Here is a 13662-nt window from a genome sequence, read left to right as displayed (position 1 = left end):
GAGGAGACATTACGTGATGGGGCCGCGCTTGCGCCCTCGGGGTCAGGGGAAATGACCTCGGCGATCTCTACGCTAATGAAACTGTAGGTAACTGGAGACGGTTCAGTACAGGGAGTGGCTCAGGAGCCTGGGCTGTCCCAGAAGACCTCAGTCCCATGCCCTCGTCCCGAACCTTTATTTCACTCATCATGCCAACCACCCAGTGGCCTGGCCCACAGCTGCCAGGGGTTCTCGGGGTATCGTCTGGGGACACGAGCTAACGTGGCCGTGAGCTCAGAGGGGGCACCCTGTGTTCGGGGCTCCTGACCCACGAGGAAAGAGCCTTCGAGGCATCTTTTCAAAGATCTGCTGAAGGAAGAGGGCATTCACGCACCTCCAAGCGATCAGGGCAGCATACCTGGGCAAAGGCCTGAGCGGGAGACAGCAGCCGGCCGCAGCTTTAGTTATAAATCGCTAGATGTGACAAAAATAACTGAAGCTCTAAAACAATTACGACTCAGTAAGTGTAGTTAACCGACAAAAACAAAACACCCAAATCTCTACGAGACAGACCCATTTAATCTAAAACACACTGGCGGATGTCCACGCCCAGCCATTGTACACAAGAGTTTATTCTCGGTTCCTCTTCCTTTGTTGAATCGCAAGGGTGTGGGTCGGATCCAGCTTTGCCTGCTCCACGCACACAGGCAGCGTCGGAATAACTGAAGGGCCACTGCGGCCACCCCTTCCCTAGCAACCACCTCCCATCAGACAGAGCAGCCCGCCCTTCCTGTGCAGGGCCACTCACTGCACAGGCAGCAGTGCGGTCAGGCAGGAAACAGCCCGATGTGGGGGGCGGGGGGGGGGGACTCACCCTGGAGCACCTCCATGGGCAGCACGGTCCAGGCGTTCTCCAGGTAGGAGATGTAGATGTAGCGCGCCGTGTTGCAGGCCAGGCCGATGTACAGGACCCTGGGGACGCAGAGGAAAGTCAGTCGGGCCCCGGGTAAGATACAGAACACGCAGGCATGGCTTCTGTTTTCCCTGCCCGGCCGCCCATCACCCTCCAGCCTGAGCCGGGAATGGGGGGGGGGAGTCAGAGGGGGGCCGGCGAGGGCTTCTCAGGAGGCAGAGGATTGCTCCTGACATATCAGCCCTCGGCCGCCCATGCTGGTCGGCGTAAAGGCAACATCCTTCCTGAGCCCCATCCGTGCAGGAGGGGGGCACGGTAAGCGAGCCCAGGCACCCCGCCATCTGCGGTGACGCGGCTTCCTTCCGGGCGGAGGGGGCACCCGCCTGGGAGGAGCGACCTGCCCACGAGGGGCGGGCCGGGATGGACAGGAGGGCGTGCGTGTGGACGTGGCCTCGCGGCAATCCCCCAGACGCCAAGCCGGCTCACAAGGACACTCTCAAGGTCATCCACGCTACCAGCCAGCGATGGCTAAGAAACTGGAAATCAAACACTTTTTCCTCTTTGTTCCTTGTCTGTTTTTTTTGTTTTTTTTTTTTTTTTATTAATATTTTACAGAGAGGAAGGGAGAGGGATAGAGAGCTAGAAACATCGATGAGAGAGAAACATCGATCAGCTGCCTCCTGCACACCTCCCACTGGGGATGTGCCTGCAACCTAGGTACATGCCCTTGACCAGAATCAAACCCGGGACCCTTCAGTCCGCAGGCCGACGCTCTATCCACTGAGCCACACCGGTTTCGGCCCTTGTCTGTTTTTTTAAAGCACGAAGCCACTCGCTGCTTTCCCCCTGGCAGCCAGCACCGCCAAAACCACAAGTGAACACAGCATCGGCCCAGGCCCACAGCGGGGTGTGCCCGAGCCCCCGAGGTCACCCGCGCTCGCTCTGAACGGGGCGGCCGCTTCTCCGGACGAAACACAGCCTGGGGGGGGCGGGACCTCTCCTTCCTGCTGCTTCCCATTCCCTGCGGCTTTCCCTAGCCTTAATGCAGCTCCTGTTCTCTGAACTCGGGTGATGAACACCAGAGAGCAGAAGAAAGAAACCAATACGGCTGTCACTGGTATTGTCCCCATCTCAAGGCTCAGCTGTATGTCCACGTTAAAACCATTCCTGTAAACGCTGTCCTCTTCCAAACGTTGGCTCGGGAGAGGAAGTGCGCCCAGGCTCAGCAGGTGTTAACTGTGGATCGGGGACAGGCGGGTGGGAGAGAGGAAAATAAAATAAATAAAAAAAATAAAATAAAATAAAATAAAATAAAATAAAATAAAATAAAATAAATAAAATAAAATAAAATAAAATAAATAAAATAAAATAAAATATAAAATAAAATAAAATAAATAAAATAAAATAAAATATAAAATAAAATAAAATAAAATAAAATAAAATAAATAAAATAAAATATAAAATAAAATAAAATAAAATAAATAAAATAAAATAAAAATAAAATAAAATAAAATAAAATAAAGAAGGTTGAGAGTGGAAGTGGGATGGGAAGCGGGTAAGGCCCTGAGGCGAGCTCGGATTGGAAAGGTCCGGGTTAGATTCTGTGGGATGATGTTCTGTGAACGAGTCTGTTTCGAGGGGACAGTCTATGTCTCAGTCCGCTTTGATTAAAAAAAAAAACACCTGTTCAACCGACTTGCTAACGACCCACCCACCGGGGTCCCTCTAGGACCAGCCGTGGGCAAACTACGGCCCGCGGGCCGGATCCGGCTGTTCTATCTGGTTCTCTTGCTCTCCCCTCCGCTCCTTTACTTTGAATTTATATTAGTTCACACAAACGCTCCATCCATGCTTTTGTTCCGGCCCTCCGGTCCAGTTTAAGAACCCATGGTGGCCCTCGAGTCACAAAGTTTGCCCACCCCTGGTATAGGACACAAACAAGCAGAAGAGCACAGGAAGTTCCTGCAAAATACACACAGTTACCCACGCCCGTGTCTCCTCCTCACGTTCCAGGCCGGCTCTGCGGATGAGCTCGGCCCGGGATCAGCATCACGCACACACAGGGTCACGCAGGGAGCAGGCCAGGGCCCTGCCCCCCCCCCCCGCCACTCGGCTCTGCCGTGGTATGAAAGCAGCCACACACTCCAAGTCCGTGAACGACCTCGCTGCTGTGTTTCCACAAAACCTGACTTAGAAACCCTGACGTGTCAGCCTGCCTGCTTTTCACGTTCACAAGATATTCTCCTTGTGGCTTTTTTCAACCCCCTGACAGTACAGAGACCATCCTTGGTGCACGGCCGGGCCGATCAGAAACAGACAGCAGGCCCGACGCGGCCATGGCTGCGGCTGGCCAGCCCCGGCCTGGCTGGTGCGTCCTCTCGGGCTGTCTGTGGGCTTTGCTCAGGGAACTGTTAGAGCTGCGGGGTCGAGGCCCAGGCACCACCAGCGACGCTCCCTGGCAGCGGGCACCATGCTTCGGAAGCTCCGAGATTACCCGCTGCCCAGCCCGGGGGACGGCCGGGGCTCACCCCAGCAGCTTGCAGGAACGCTGTCCTATATCCCCAGCGTAAAAACGTTGCTGATACACCGTCCTTGTGTCCACATCGCCGCTCCCGAACCGTCCTCCTAAGCCCGATCCTGCGTCAGGGTTACCATGACAGCCGTCGCTCAGTCCAGCCCAAGGTCCCGGCCTAAAGCGGCCGCGGCCGCCAGCCGTCTAAGGGACAGATTGGGCTTCGCCTCCAGACCCTGTGCGCGTGCTCTCCGGCCGCGGGGCCTGACTGCTGGGCCCCGGGGCCTCCAGGGACCACTACCCAGCCCGCGACTCCCAGTCGATGTCCCCTTCACTTCTTCCCACGCTCTGATCACGTGGCGGCAGCCCTTCAGGACCCGGGGCGCCTTAGGGAGCAAACGCCACGTGAGAAGCATCGGGCTCGTCCCTCCCTCTCCCAGCCCCGTCCTCAGGTCGGGGGGGGGGGGGGGGGGCTCCTTCAGATCACCGTCGCCCAGGGAGTGGCCCCAAATGAGCACTCAACACATGGCAGCCTCACTGTTATTATTATTATTAAAAGGAGAGTAACCAAGGACCCTTTTGTTTTCTGGAAACAGTTTTACTCCAGAATTTCAAGAGAGAGAGGCGTCCTCGCCCTCCTTCCTCGCCAGCGTCCCGGGGCTTCGGCCAGGGTAGGACCGTGCGCCCAGAGGGAGGCCGCGTTCTGCTCTGTGACGGGGAAAGGCCGCTGGGAAGTACCTCAGCGACCTACGAACCCCTTTATATCTGAGCGGACTACTTAAACCGCCGTTACCCACTGTTCTGGGGTGAATTTATATGTTGAAGTCCCAAGTCCTAAGGCATCTGGAGAGAGGCCTTTAAAGAGGGTGTCGTGGCAGCCGAAACCGGTTTGGCTCAGTGGATAGAGCGTCGGGCTGCGGACTGAAGGGTCCCAGGTTCAATTCAGGTCAAGGGCATGTACCTTGGTGGCGAGCACATCCCCAGTGGGAGGTGTGCAGGAGGCAGCTGATCGATGTTTCTCTCTCATCGATGTTTCTAGTTCTCTATCCCTCTCCCTTCCTCTCTGTAAAATATCAATAAAAATATATTTTTAAAAAAATAAATAAATAAATAAAGAGGGTGTCGTGGCAAAATGATGTCACGTGGGCAGAGAGACTGCTGGCTGCCCTGGAGGTGTCGGGGCACCTTGGTTACGAATAATTGGACAACAAAGGGGCAGAGCGTGACAGGCGGGGGGAACAAGGGGGCCAAGGTTGACCGTGAACCCCAGGGTGTCCGCGGCTGGCCCTCCCAGGACTGAAGCGCATTTCCAGCACAGTCACCGATTCCTGCCGTGACCCCATGTGCCCTGTGGTCTGGGGAGGAGGGCAGGAGGATACATCCCTCCAAGCTCTTTGGGAAGTCATTCAAATGTAAGGTTTAGGCCTTTTGGAAGTTACATTTCAGTCTAGAAAAGTCCCTGTCTTCTCATAGCCAGCCCGCCCCCACCAGCCCCCATGATGCCATGTGACTGCCAATGTCCCACGGGGTGCCCCTGCCCCTCCGGCCGAACAGGCTTGCTGTAACGCTCCACCATCGCTTGTCCGACCCCCCTTCTTGTCCCCTCGTGGTGGCATCTCCTGCCATCCTGTGCCCCACTCCCAGGCCTGGCTGGGCTGAACGGAACATAGCTGCCCGGCCGGCGTGGCTCAGTGGTTGAGCGTCGACCTACGAACCAGGAGGTCACGGTTCGATTCCCGGTCAAGGCACATGCCTGGCCCTAACCGGTTTGGCTCAGTGGATAAAGCGTCGGCCTGTGGACTCAAGGGTCCCGGGTTCAATTCCGGTCAAGGGCATGTACCTTGGTTGCGGGCACATCCCCAGTAGGGGGTGTGCAGGAGGCAGCTGATTGATGTTTCTCTCTCATCGATGTTTCTAACTCTCTCTCTCCCTCTCCATTCCTCTCTGTAAAAAATCAATAAAATATATTTTTTTAAAAAAAGGCACATGCCTGGGTTGCGGGCTCGATCCCAGGAGGGAGCCGATCCAAGATTCTCCCTCATCATTGATGTTTCTCTCTCTCTCTCCCTCTCCCTTGCTCTCTGAAATCAATAAAAAATATATCTATTTTCTTAAAAAGAACATAGCTGGCATTCCCTGAGCTACTGTCGTGGCACAGTCTCCTGTCTCAATGGTAGCAAAGCAGCCCGACAGAGGGAGACATGGCCACAGGGCCAGCGACCTGAGCACCACGGGGCTGGCACGGCCACACCTCAGGCCCAGACCGGGTGCCTCGCTAGACGTGGCCGAGCTGAGGGCCTGCGTCTCCCTCTCCCCAGGACACGCCCTCTGCCCGGCACCTCTGCCCGTGGGAGACCTCCCGTGGCAGGAACCATCCCTCCAGGGGACCTCCCCAGGGTCTCCCAGCTTCACTGCTGCCTCCCCGGCCCCCCGGCCCTGCGTTTCCATCCGAGTGCTGGTCACAGCCGCACGCGCACACCGGGACGGGAGAGCCGGGCACAAGGCTGTGTCTTTTTTATCTTGGTACTTAAGGGAGCCTGCCTTGCTCAAGTACTCAGGGAGTCCACAGCAACAAAGCGTAACACAATCTCAAAGAAGCTGTGAACGACGAAGGCAGAAAGAGCCGTTCTCTCGAAAGGGCGTTTCTCACGTGGCCACTAGGATCACGGACGGGATGACTCTTTCCCGTGGGGGCCCCATTCACTGCGGGGCGTTGGGGGCCCCTGACCCCTGCGTGCTGAGTGCCAGTCTCTGAACCAACGGGAAACGCCCCCGACATTCTACACGCCTGCTGTTGAGAGCCTCGGGGTACGTCTCTGAAAGCAGCGGCTTCCTGGGCGTGTAGCATAAAGTGTCGTGTGGCTCAGTGGATAGAGCGTCGGCCTGCGGACTGAAGGGTCCCGGGTTCGATTCCGGTCAAGGGCATGTACCTTGGTGGCGGGCACATCCCCAGTAGGAGGTGTGCAGGAGGCAGCTCATCGATGTTTCTAACTCTCTATCCCTCTCCCTTCCTCTCCGTAAAAAATCAATAAAATATATTTAAAAAAATAGAAATAAAGTGTCGTGTGTGTGTGTGTGTGTGTGTGTTTCCCTCTTCTAGTTACGTTAGTACGTACACAAACCGAGGAGGAGATCGAAACCAAACACGATCGATGGCTATCTTGGAAATTTCTGACTACAGGGCCCTTCATTGTCTGAAGAATGTATTTCTGTAGATTTTGAGTTTGTATACTGAATTACGTATTTTCCCCCCTAAATATATTTTTATTGATTTCAGGGAGGAAGGGAGAGGGTCAGAGAGATAGAAACGTCAGTGATGAGAGATCCACTGATCGGCTGCCTCCTGCACGGCCCACACTGGGGATGGAGCCCGCAACCTGGGCCTGTGCCCTGACCGGGAATCGAACCGTGACCTCCTGGTTCCTAGGTCGACACTCAACCACTGAGCCGTGCTGTGGGATGGTGAGAAGGGTGGCCCACAACCACAGAAGCGACATCCCCTCGGATTAGCCCTGCTCCTTAACTGGTGAGAGCCTCGGGCACCGGGCCTCGGAGAAACAGCCCAACGTGACACTGGCCACTGCTTTCCCCGACGCACCGCACCTCCTCCCAACAACGGCCCTTTGTCCTGAACTGTGAACAGCTCCATGAACAGTAACGCCGCTATTCTCCACTCAGCCTGGCAGCCATGACATCATATGGATGGAGACACATTTCCCTGCAAAGATGTCCTTCCCAGCGGGCTGCAGAAAACAAATTCCACCCTTTCAGCTCTCGATCCTAATTCTTCTATTTTTGAGACTTTGCAGCTTATAGTTTAATAATGAGAATCTGTACTTGAAGTAGCTCTAAGTGACTTTCCCTATACAGAGGAATATCAACGTCACTGCAGGCAGTGGGAAAGGCATAGAAAAAAAAAAAAAAAACAGAAATCTACCCAAGTAGAGTAATAACAGCATCATTACCATCACCTGTACGCCAGACACTCCAGCAATGGAGCTTACTGCCACGAAGCCCTGAGCAACGGCACAACGGAGGGTCTACCAGGGGTCCTCAAACTTTTTAAACGGGGGGCCAGTTCACGGTCCCTCAGACCGCTGGAGGGCCGGACTATAGTTTAAAAAAAAACTATGAACAAATTCCTATGCGCACTGCGGGCCCGGGACCAGTCGGCTGCTAAGCAGGACAGGCAGCGGCCCCCGGCGGGCCGGATCCATGTCCTCGGCGGGCCGCCTGTGGCCCGCGGGCCGGAGTTTGAGGACCCCTGATCGACAGCCGTCATAAAGTATCGGGGAGGAAATCGCAAATGGACCAAGACGTTTTTTGAGGGGGAATGTTAGTGAAAGCCACAAACGTTTTAACTTGGCAGCCTTAACCATCTGTACTCTTCTGGTATTGGACGAAGTCACTGTATTTTCATCCAGTTCCAGGGGTCTTGTAGTTATGATCAACATAATATATCAGGAGACTGACAAAGTAATAGCAAAACGAAAAAAAAGGAACTGAACCCTTACTATAGGCCAGGCTCTGTTCTGAACAATTGCTCTGCTTTATGTCACTCAGACCTCATAGAAAATGAGGAGGTAGGCACTATGAGCAGCCGTGGGCAAACGACGGCCCGCGGGCCGGATCCGGCTGTTCTATCCGGTTCTCTTGCTCTCCCCTCCGCTCCTTTACTTTGAATTTATATTCGTTCACACAAACACTCCATCCATGCTTTTGTTCCGGCCCTCCGGTCCAGTTGAAGAACCCATGGTGGCCCTCGAGTCAAAAAGTTTGCCCACCCCTGCACTATGAGGCTCCCCGTTTACAGAGGACAAAACAGACTTGCGTACGTGTCCCAGGCCGCAGGGCCCGGTGCTGGCCAGGCAGCCCGACCCCGCCCCGCGGTAACCACGGCGCACACGGCCTTCGGGAATGAGCCCAGGAGCACCTCCCCGGGGAAGGCCGGCCCTCGCCTCCTTCCACGTTTCTCTCCCGCAGCTCTGCTCCTCCCTCTCCTCTCCCCTTTACCGCCTTCTCTCCCTTGCTGTGTCTTCCGTGCACTGACACTCCCAAGGCCGGGCTCAGGCGGCGCACCGGAGCGGGGCGTGGACCCCGGTACCGTAAACAGCGCGCAGCACGGCCCCTCGCTACAGAGCACGCTTACATCTGAGGGTGCTCGCTCCAAGCAAGACGCACCGGCCAGCGTTTCCGCAGTCCGGGAACGTGGGCGCCGGGGCTTGGAAACAACCGTGACTGATCTTCAGCTCATTTCTCTTCTTCCGCGGTACCTGCTCCTCAATCTTACCCGTGTTCCTGGGCGCCCTCACCTCTCCATAAGCTTCAGGCTAACGGTCGTCAGCTGTGCTATAGACATTCCCGACGGGACGGTCCAACTTCAAGCTAAACAGACCCAGCGCTGCAGGCGGAGGGCTCCCCAGTTCGGAACCTCCTTCTGAATCTCCTCTTGGATCCAGTGGAGCCCACGCTTCAGCGTGGAGGTCTCTCCCCCACTTTCTGCGCCCAAACCCCTCTGCCAGGTTCACCTGCCAAAGCCGTCCCTTCCCCCGGCTCCTGTCGCCCCCGCGGCAGCTCTGGCCGTGGCCTTCGCTCGGTGGGCCCCACGCACTGCAATTAAGTGCCAACAAGTGGCACCCACGGCCTCCCCTGCTCTACGCCAGGCTAGGGCCCCTCCTGCCCTGGACAAAGTGGGCGTCCTCTTCCCAGCACCCCCCGGGCCTCCGCCCCCGTTTCCCACCCCCTCCTCCCATCGCCGCGTCCCATCATCGGGGACCCCCTCGGCCTGAATTCTTCCAGCCTGCCTTGAACCAATACGCAGGGTTCTGATTTCTCAATAGCACAGGGTTAACGCTGGCTCCTTTAGAGCACGTATAACTAATAATTTCCGATTTACCATGGAAATGAAGTCTTTACCATGTTTTTATTGTGGGAAACGTTGTGTGTGAGGAAGAGATCATATTCCCTTAAGGAACGAGGAGGAAGAAAGAGCTGGTTCAGGCCACCACCTTCTTGTCTCCTAATCAGAACTGCGCCCGGCAGCCTGGGCTGCACTGGGAGCCACCGGGGTCCTCGAAGTCTGAACGCCTGGCGCACCCTCGGGAGCCGGTGGGAGGGTCTGGGTGCCGGGAGCTGAGAGCTCCCTGGTGGGCCCGCGGGCCAGCCCCCGCCTGCGGGAGCCCAGGCAGAGGCCTTGGGCATCAGAGCGCTGCCCAGCCCGGCGAGGAGAGGGCCCGAGAGCCGGTGGGTGCGGGATGACAAACGGCACGAAGACGGATAGAAACCAGGGAGAGAGGATGAGAAGCAAAAGAAGAAAAAGGAATTATAACCACGGCCTCTCAGATCCGTCACGGCAGCGCAAAGCCCGCCTCCTCCACGCAGCCCCCCCGAGCCCCGCTGCGTGTCCTCCTCTGTGGCCCGACTGCCCTTCCCCGGGGAACACACGTGCACCCCGTCCGCTATCGGGGCCTCCTGCACCCTGCGTTTCCTCCTGCCCAAGCCGACGGCTAGCGCGTGTGGGTACGGCTCCTCTTAAGTATAACGAACGGCGAGTCGTGGTTAACGTGTCACCCCTCCCACAGGACACGGCCCGGCCACGCTGACCGTAGGGCAAGGGCCTCCAGGCGAGGTCAGAGCTGCCTGCGTAGGCTTGCGTGTGTCCCCTAAGACGCAAACGAGGTTAAACCAGAAACCAGAGGTGAGGGCCTGGTGCTGGCGAGCCGTGACGGTCAGGTTCACCAGTGATTACTGGCCACGTGTCTTGGTCACCACTCACAGCTGTGGAGACACCCGGGAGGTGTCGCGTACGCCCTGACGATGCATTTGTGTTTCGAGCGAAAGATGGCTGGCTGTCCTCTTTACGGGGATTAGCCTGGAAATGTACTTGCCGTGAATTCCAAAGCCTGTGATTTCAAATCAAAAGAGGTTACCTCTCTCGGTGGAAATATTAAGCACTGTCCTGTTTGCCTGAGAAAGCCACGTCCCAGAGAAGGACAAAATCCAAGGCCGAAGTCAAAGAAATCATTTACTCGGTGCATGTGTGTGTGTGCGTGTGTGTGTGTGTGTGTGTGTGTGCGTGTGCGTGTGTGTGTGTGCGTGTGTGTGTGTGTGTGCGCGTGTGTGTGTGTTTACACGGACAGACAGGCTATTCCCTGAACAACTGGGCCCATCCAGCAAGCGCTGTTCAAATCCTAAGGGGATCAAAAGTGGACATTGTATTTTCAAAAATTATTCTGGTATGAACGTGTCCTATGAATCTCTATAACGAATTTGTGGAAAATCCACTTTTGCCATTAGGATATTTACAATTTGTATGGTAGTGCTGACCCCTAAAAACAAACCCCAATCAGACAGTCACAGAATGCTGAGAAGTATCTGCGTATGTAAGAGCCACGGAGAGCTCCCTCCTGACGATCCACCAAGGGAAACAGGAAGTCTGTGAATTCGTAGAAAGGTAACTTCTCTTCATCGATTATTTAATGTAAGATATTTTCCCAATGAAGAGTTTAAACGGTCACCCCATTTTCAAACCCCCAATGTCAACCACCACCACCACCTGACTGGGCTCCCGAAAGTCTCACCAGAAAAACACACCCATATTCATTCTACCTGAACACATGGGCAGAATTTCACTGCGCTATCAGAATCCTTTAAAAAGTAGTCACGATCACACATCTTAATGGACGGAATTAAAACACAAAAGAGGTGAGGGATCACAAACGGATGGAACCCCAGCAGGCCCCCGCTTCTCCCCCACTTCGCTAAGAAGAGGAAGATGCCGCCTGTCCATGAAACCAGAAAAGCGAAGGGACCCTTAGGCTTTACCTGATGAGTAACTCAGAAAGCTCAGGAAAGGAAAACACGAGTGTAAGCTCACGCAGTTACCCAAATTATCGTAAACGCGCTAGGGTTTTATCATGAAAAAGCGAACCTCCAACCACAGGCCAAGGCAGAGACGAAGCTGCTGTTAGCACGTGAGAACCTAGCCAGGGGTGGGCAAACTTTTTGACTCGAGGGCCACAATGGGTTCTTAAACTGGACCGGAGGGCCGGAACAAAAGCATGGATGGAGTGTTTGTGTGAACTAATATAAATTCAAAGTAAAGGAGCGGAGGGGAGAGCAAGAGAACCAGATAGAACAGCCGGATCCGGCCCACGGGCCGCAGTTTGCCCAAGGCTGATCCTAGACACACACTCTACCAGGGGTCCTCAAACTTTTTAAACAGGGGGCCAGCTCACTGTCCCTCAGACTATGGGAGGGCCGGACTATAGTTAAAAAAAAAAAAACGATGAACAAATTCCTATGTGCACTGTGGGCCCGGGACACGTCGGCTGCTAAGCAGGACAGGCAGCGGCCCCCGGCGGGCCGGATCCATGTCCTCGGCGGGCCGCATGTGGCCCGTGGGCCGTAGTTTGAGGACCCCTGCTCTACACGGAGTCACCGTGCAGGTAATTCCACTGACGGATGACATGCTGGCAGCTGGGCGCTCCTGTCGCTGCTCAGACCGCGCTGGGTCGCTGTCCGGAAATGAAGGACTGGTTTTAATGGCGAACGTGGAGGGCACTCAGGCACCCAGTCTGAGGAGAACCGTCTACGCGACTCGGAGAACGTACGCGGGACCTGGACAAGGCCAAGGTCACCCCACGTCCTTAGTACTGCAACACAGTCTGCAGACCGGCCCCCCGGAGTGTGCCTGGCGGCTCTGGGTCTGGGACCCACCCCCCCCACAGGGCCTGGCTTTGTTCAGTGGCAACGAGGGGTCAAAGGTTTGAGAAAGAAGGGATGGGGCGCAGCCAACCCAGAGCGAAACCAAACCAAACACGGAAAAAAAAAAGTACAGTTGTCTGGGGGAAAGAATGGTTCTAGGTTGAAACTTCCAATTATAAAATACTAGTGGCCCGGTGCACGAAATTCGTGCACATTAAAAGGGGATTAATTAGAGGAAATAATTTAATATTGCTATTTGCCCTTTCTCTATAATAGAAGTGTCAGAGACGAAAGAAAATTAGTAAAATGTATATGAAAACCTTCCTCCTGTCAGATTCAGGCACACCACGGGACCCAGAGTCAAGTCCCCGCCCACCCACATGCACCTCAAAATTGAGTGACACCCAGACCCGGCCAGACCCGCCGCCCCCACCATTGGGCTAGATCCAGACCCAGCCAGTCCCACCCTTGTCAAGCCCTGCTGGGCAGGGGGTGTAGCCTCAGGTCCCCTGGCTCGGCACCAGGCCTGGGGGCGTGGCCTGAGGTTCCCCCAGCCCAGAACAGGGTTGGGGGCGTGCCTTGAGGTCCTCTGTCAAACTCCGCCAGGTGGGGGACACAGCCTGAGGTCCCCCGTCAAGCCCCACCAGGCAGGGGGGTGCAGCCTCAGGTCCCCCGGCCCAGCATCGGGAGCGGGGCACAGCCTCAGGTCCCCCATCAAACCCCACTGGTTGGGGGCGTGGCCTGAGTTCCCCCAACCCAGCACTGGGGGTTCACCTTGAGGTCCCCCGTCAAGCCCCGCTGGGTGGAGGGCACGGCCTGAGGGCCCCTGTTAAGCCCAGCCAGGCAGGGGGGCACAGCCTCAGGTCCCCTGGCCCGGTGCTGGGGTGGGGGGCGCAGCCTGAGGTTCCCTGTCAAGCCCTGCTGGCGGGGGGCATGGCCTGAGGTCCCCCAGCCTGATGCCAGGGCGGAGGGCATGGCCTGAGGTCCCCTGACAAGCCCCACAGGGGGTGGGGGAGGTCGTAGCCTCAGGTCCCTGCTGATTGCTCGTTCAGGCTCCTTCTGGGAACTTGGCCTCAGCTGTGGGTGCAGCCATCTTTGTGATGGAGTGATGGTCAGTTAGCATATTCCCTCTTTATTAGATAGGATTCTCTTCAGGGAGTCCAAGGGGAATGAAAAGAAGAGAGATCCGTGTTTCTCAAGGCTTGTCCGTGTCTGTGTCCCCTTCCTGGCCCCTCACAGGGACGGCAGGTGCAGACTGGCCTGCACACGCAGACACACACGCTGCGTTTTCTGTGTGGCAGCTCCCAAGTGTAGGAGCAGCCGTGACAGACGGTCCCGGAGGTCCGAGCGCCGGACGCGCAGCGGCTCTTGCTCGCGGAGCCCGTGATGAGCAGGACGCGGAGAGCAGCCGCTGCTCCCTCCACCCCAGGCCGACCTCGGGGGAGGGGCACCGCACACAGGACGGCCAGGCATTCCGTGTTTGGGCTAAAAGGACTCCCTGGGGGAGGATGTTTAAGTGTCCCATGTGTTCGTGGCAGATAAAAACACAGCA

At 56.1% G+C, this 13662-nt stretch overlaps 1 protein-coding gene across 2 annotated transcripts in view; it reads right to left on the bottom strand.

Annotated features, from left to right (window-relative positions):
- The window catches only part of MFSD6 (major facilitator superfamily domain containing 6), a 47079-nt gene that overhangs the window by 17881 nt on the left and 15536 nt on the right, over window positions 1-13662 (bottom strand). For both annotated transcript variants that reach the window (XM_080668971.1, XM_080668972.1), the window contains exon 3: window positions 854-951. In XM_080668971.1, the coding sequence (XP_080525097.1) occupies window positions 854-951 (98 nt within the window). The remainder of the gene's footprint in view (window positions 1-853; window positions 952-13662) is intronic.

The sequence above is a fragment of the Plecotus auritus genome (genome assembly GCF_963455305.1).
Source record: "Plecotus auritus genome assembly, chromosome: 5".
In the NCBI taxonomy this organism is placed as follows: domain Eukaryota; kingdom Metazoa; phylum Chordata; class Mammalia; order Chiroptera; family Vespertilionidae; genus Plecotus; species Plecotus auritus.
The sequence above is the reverse complement of the archived record's forward strand: the minus strand, read 5'-3'. Positions and strand labels throughout refer to the sequence as shown.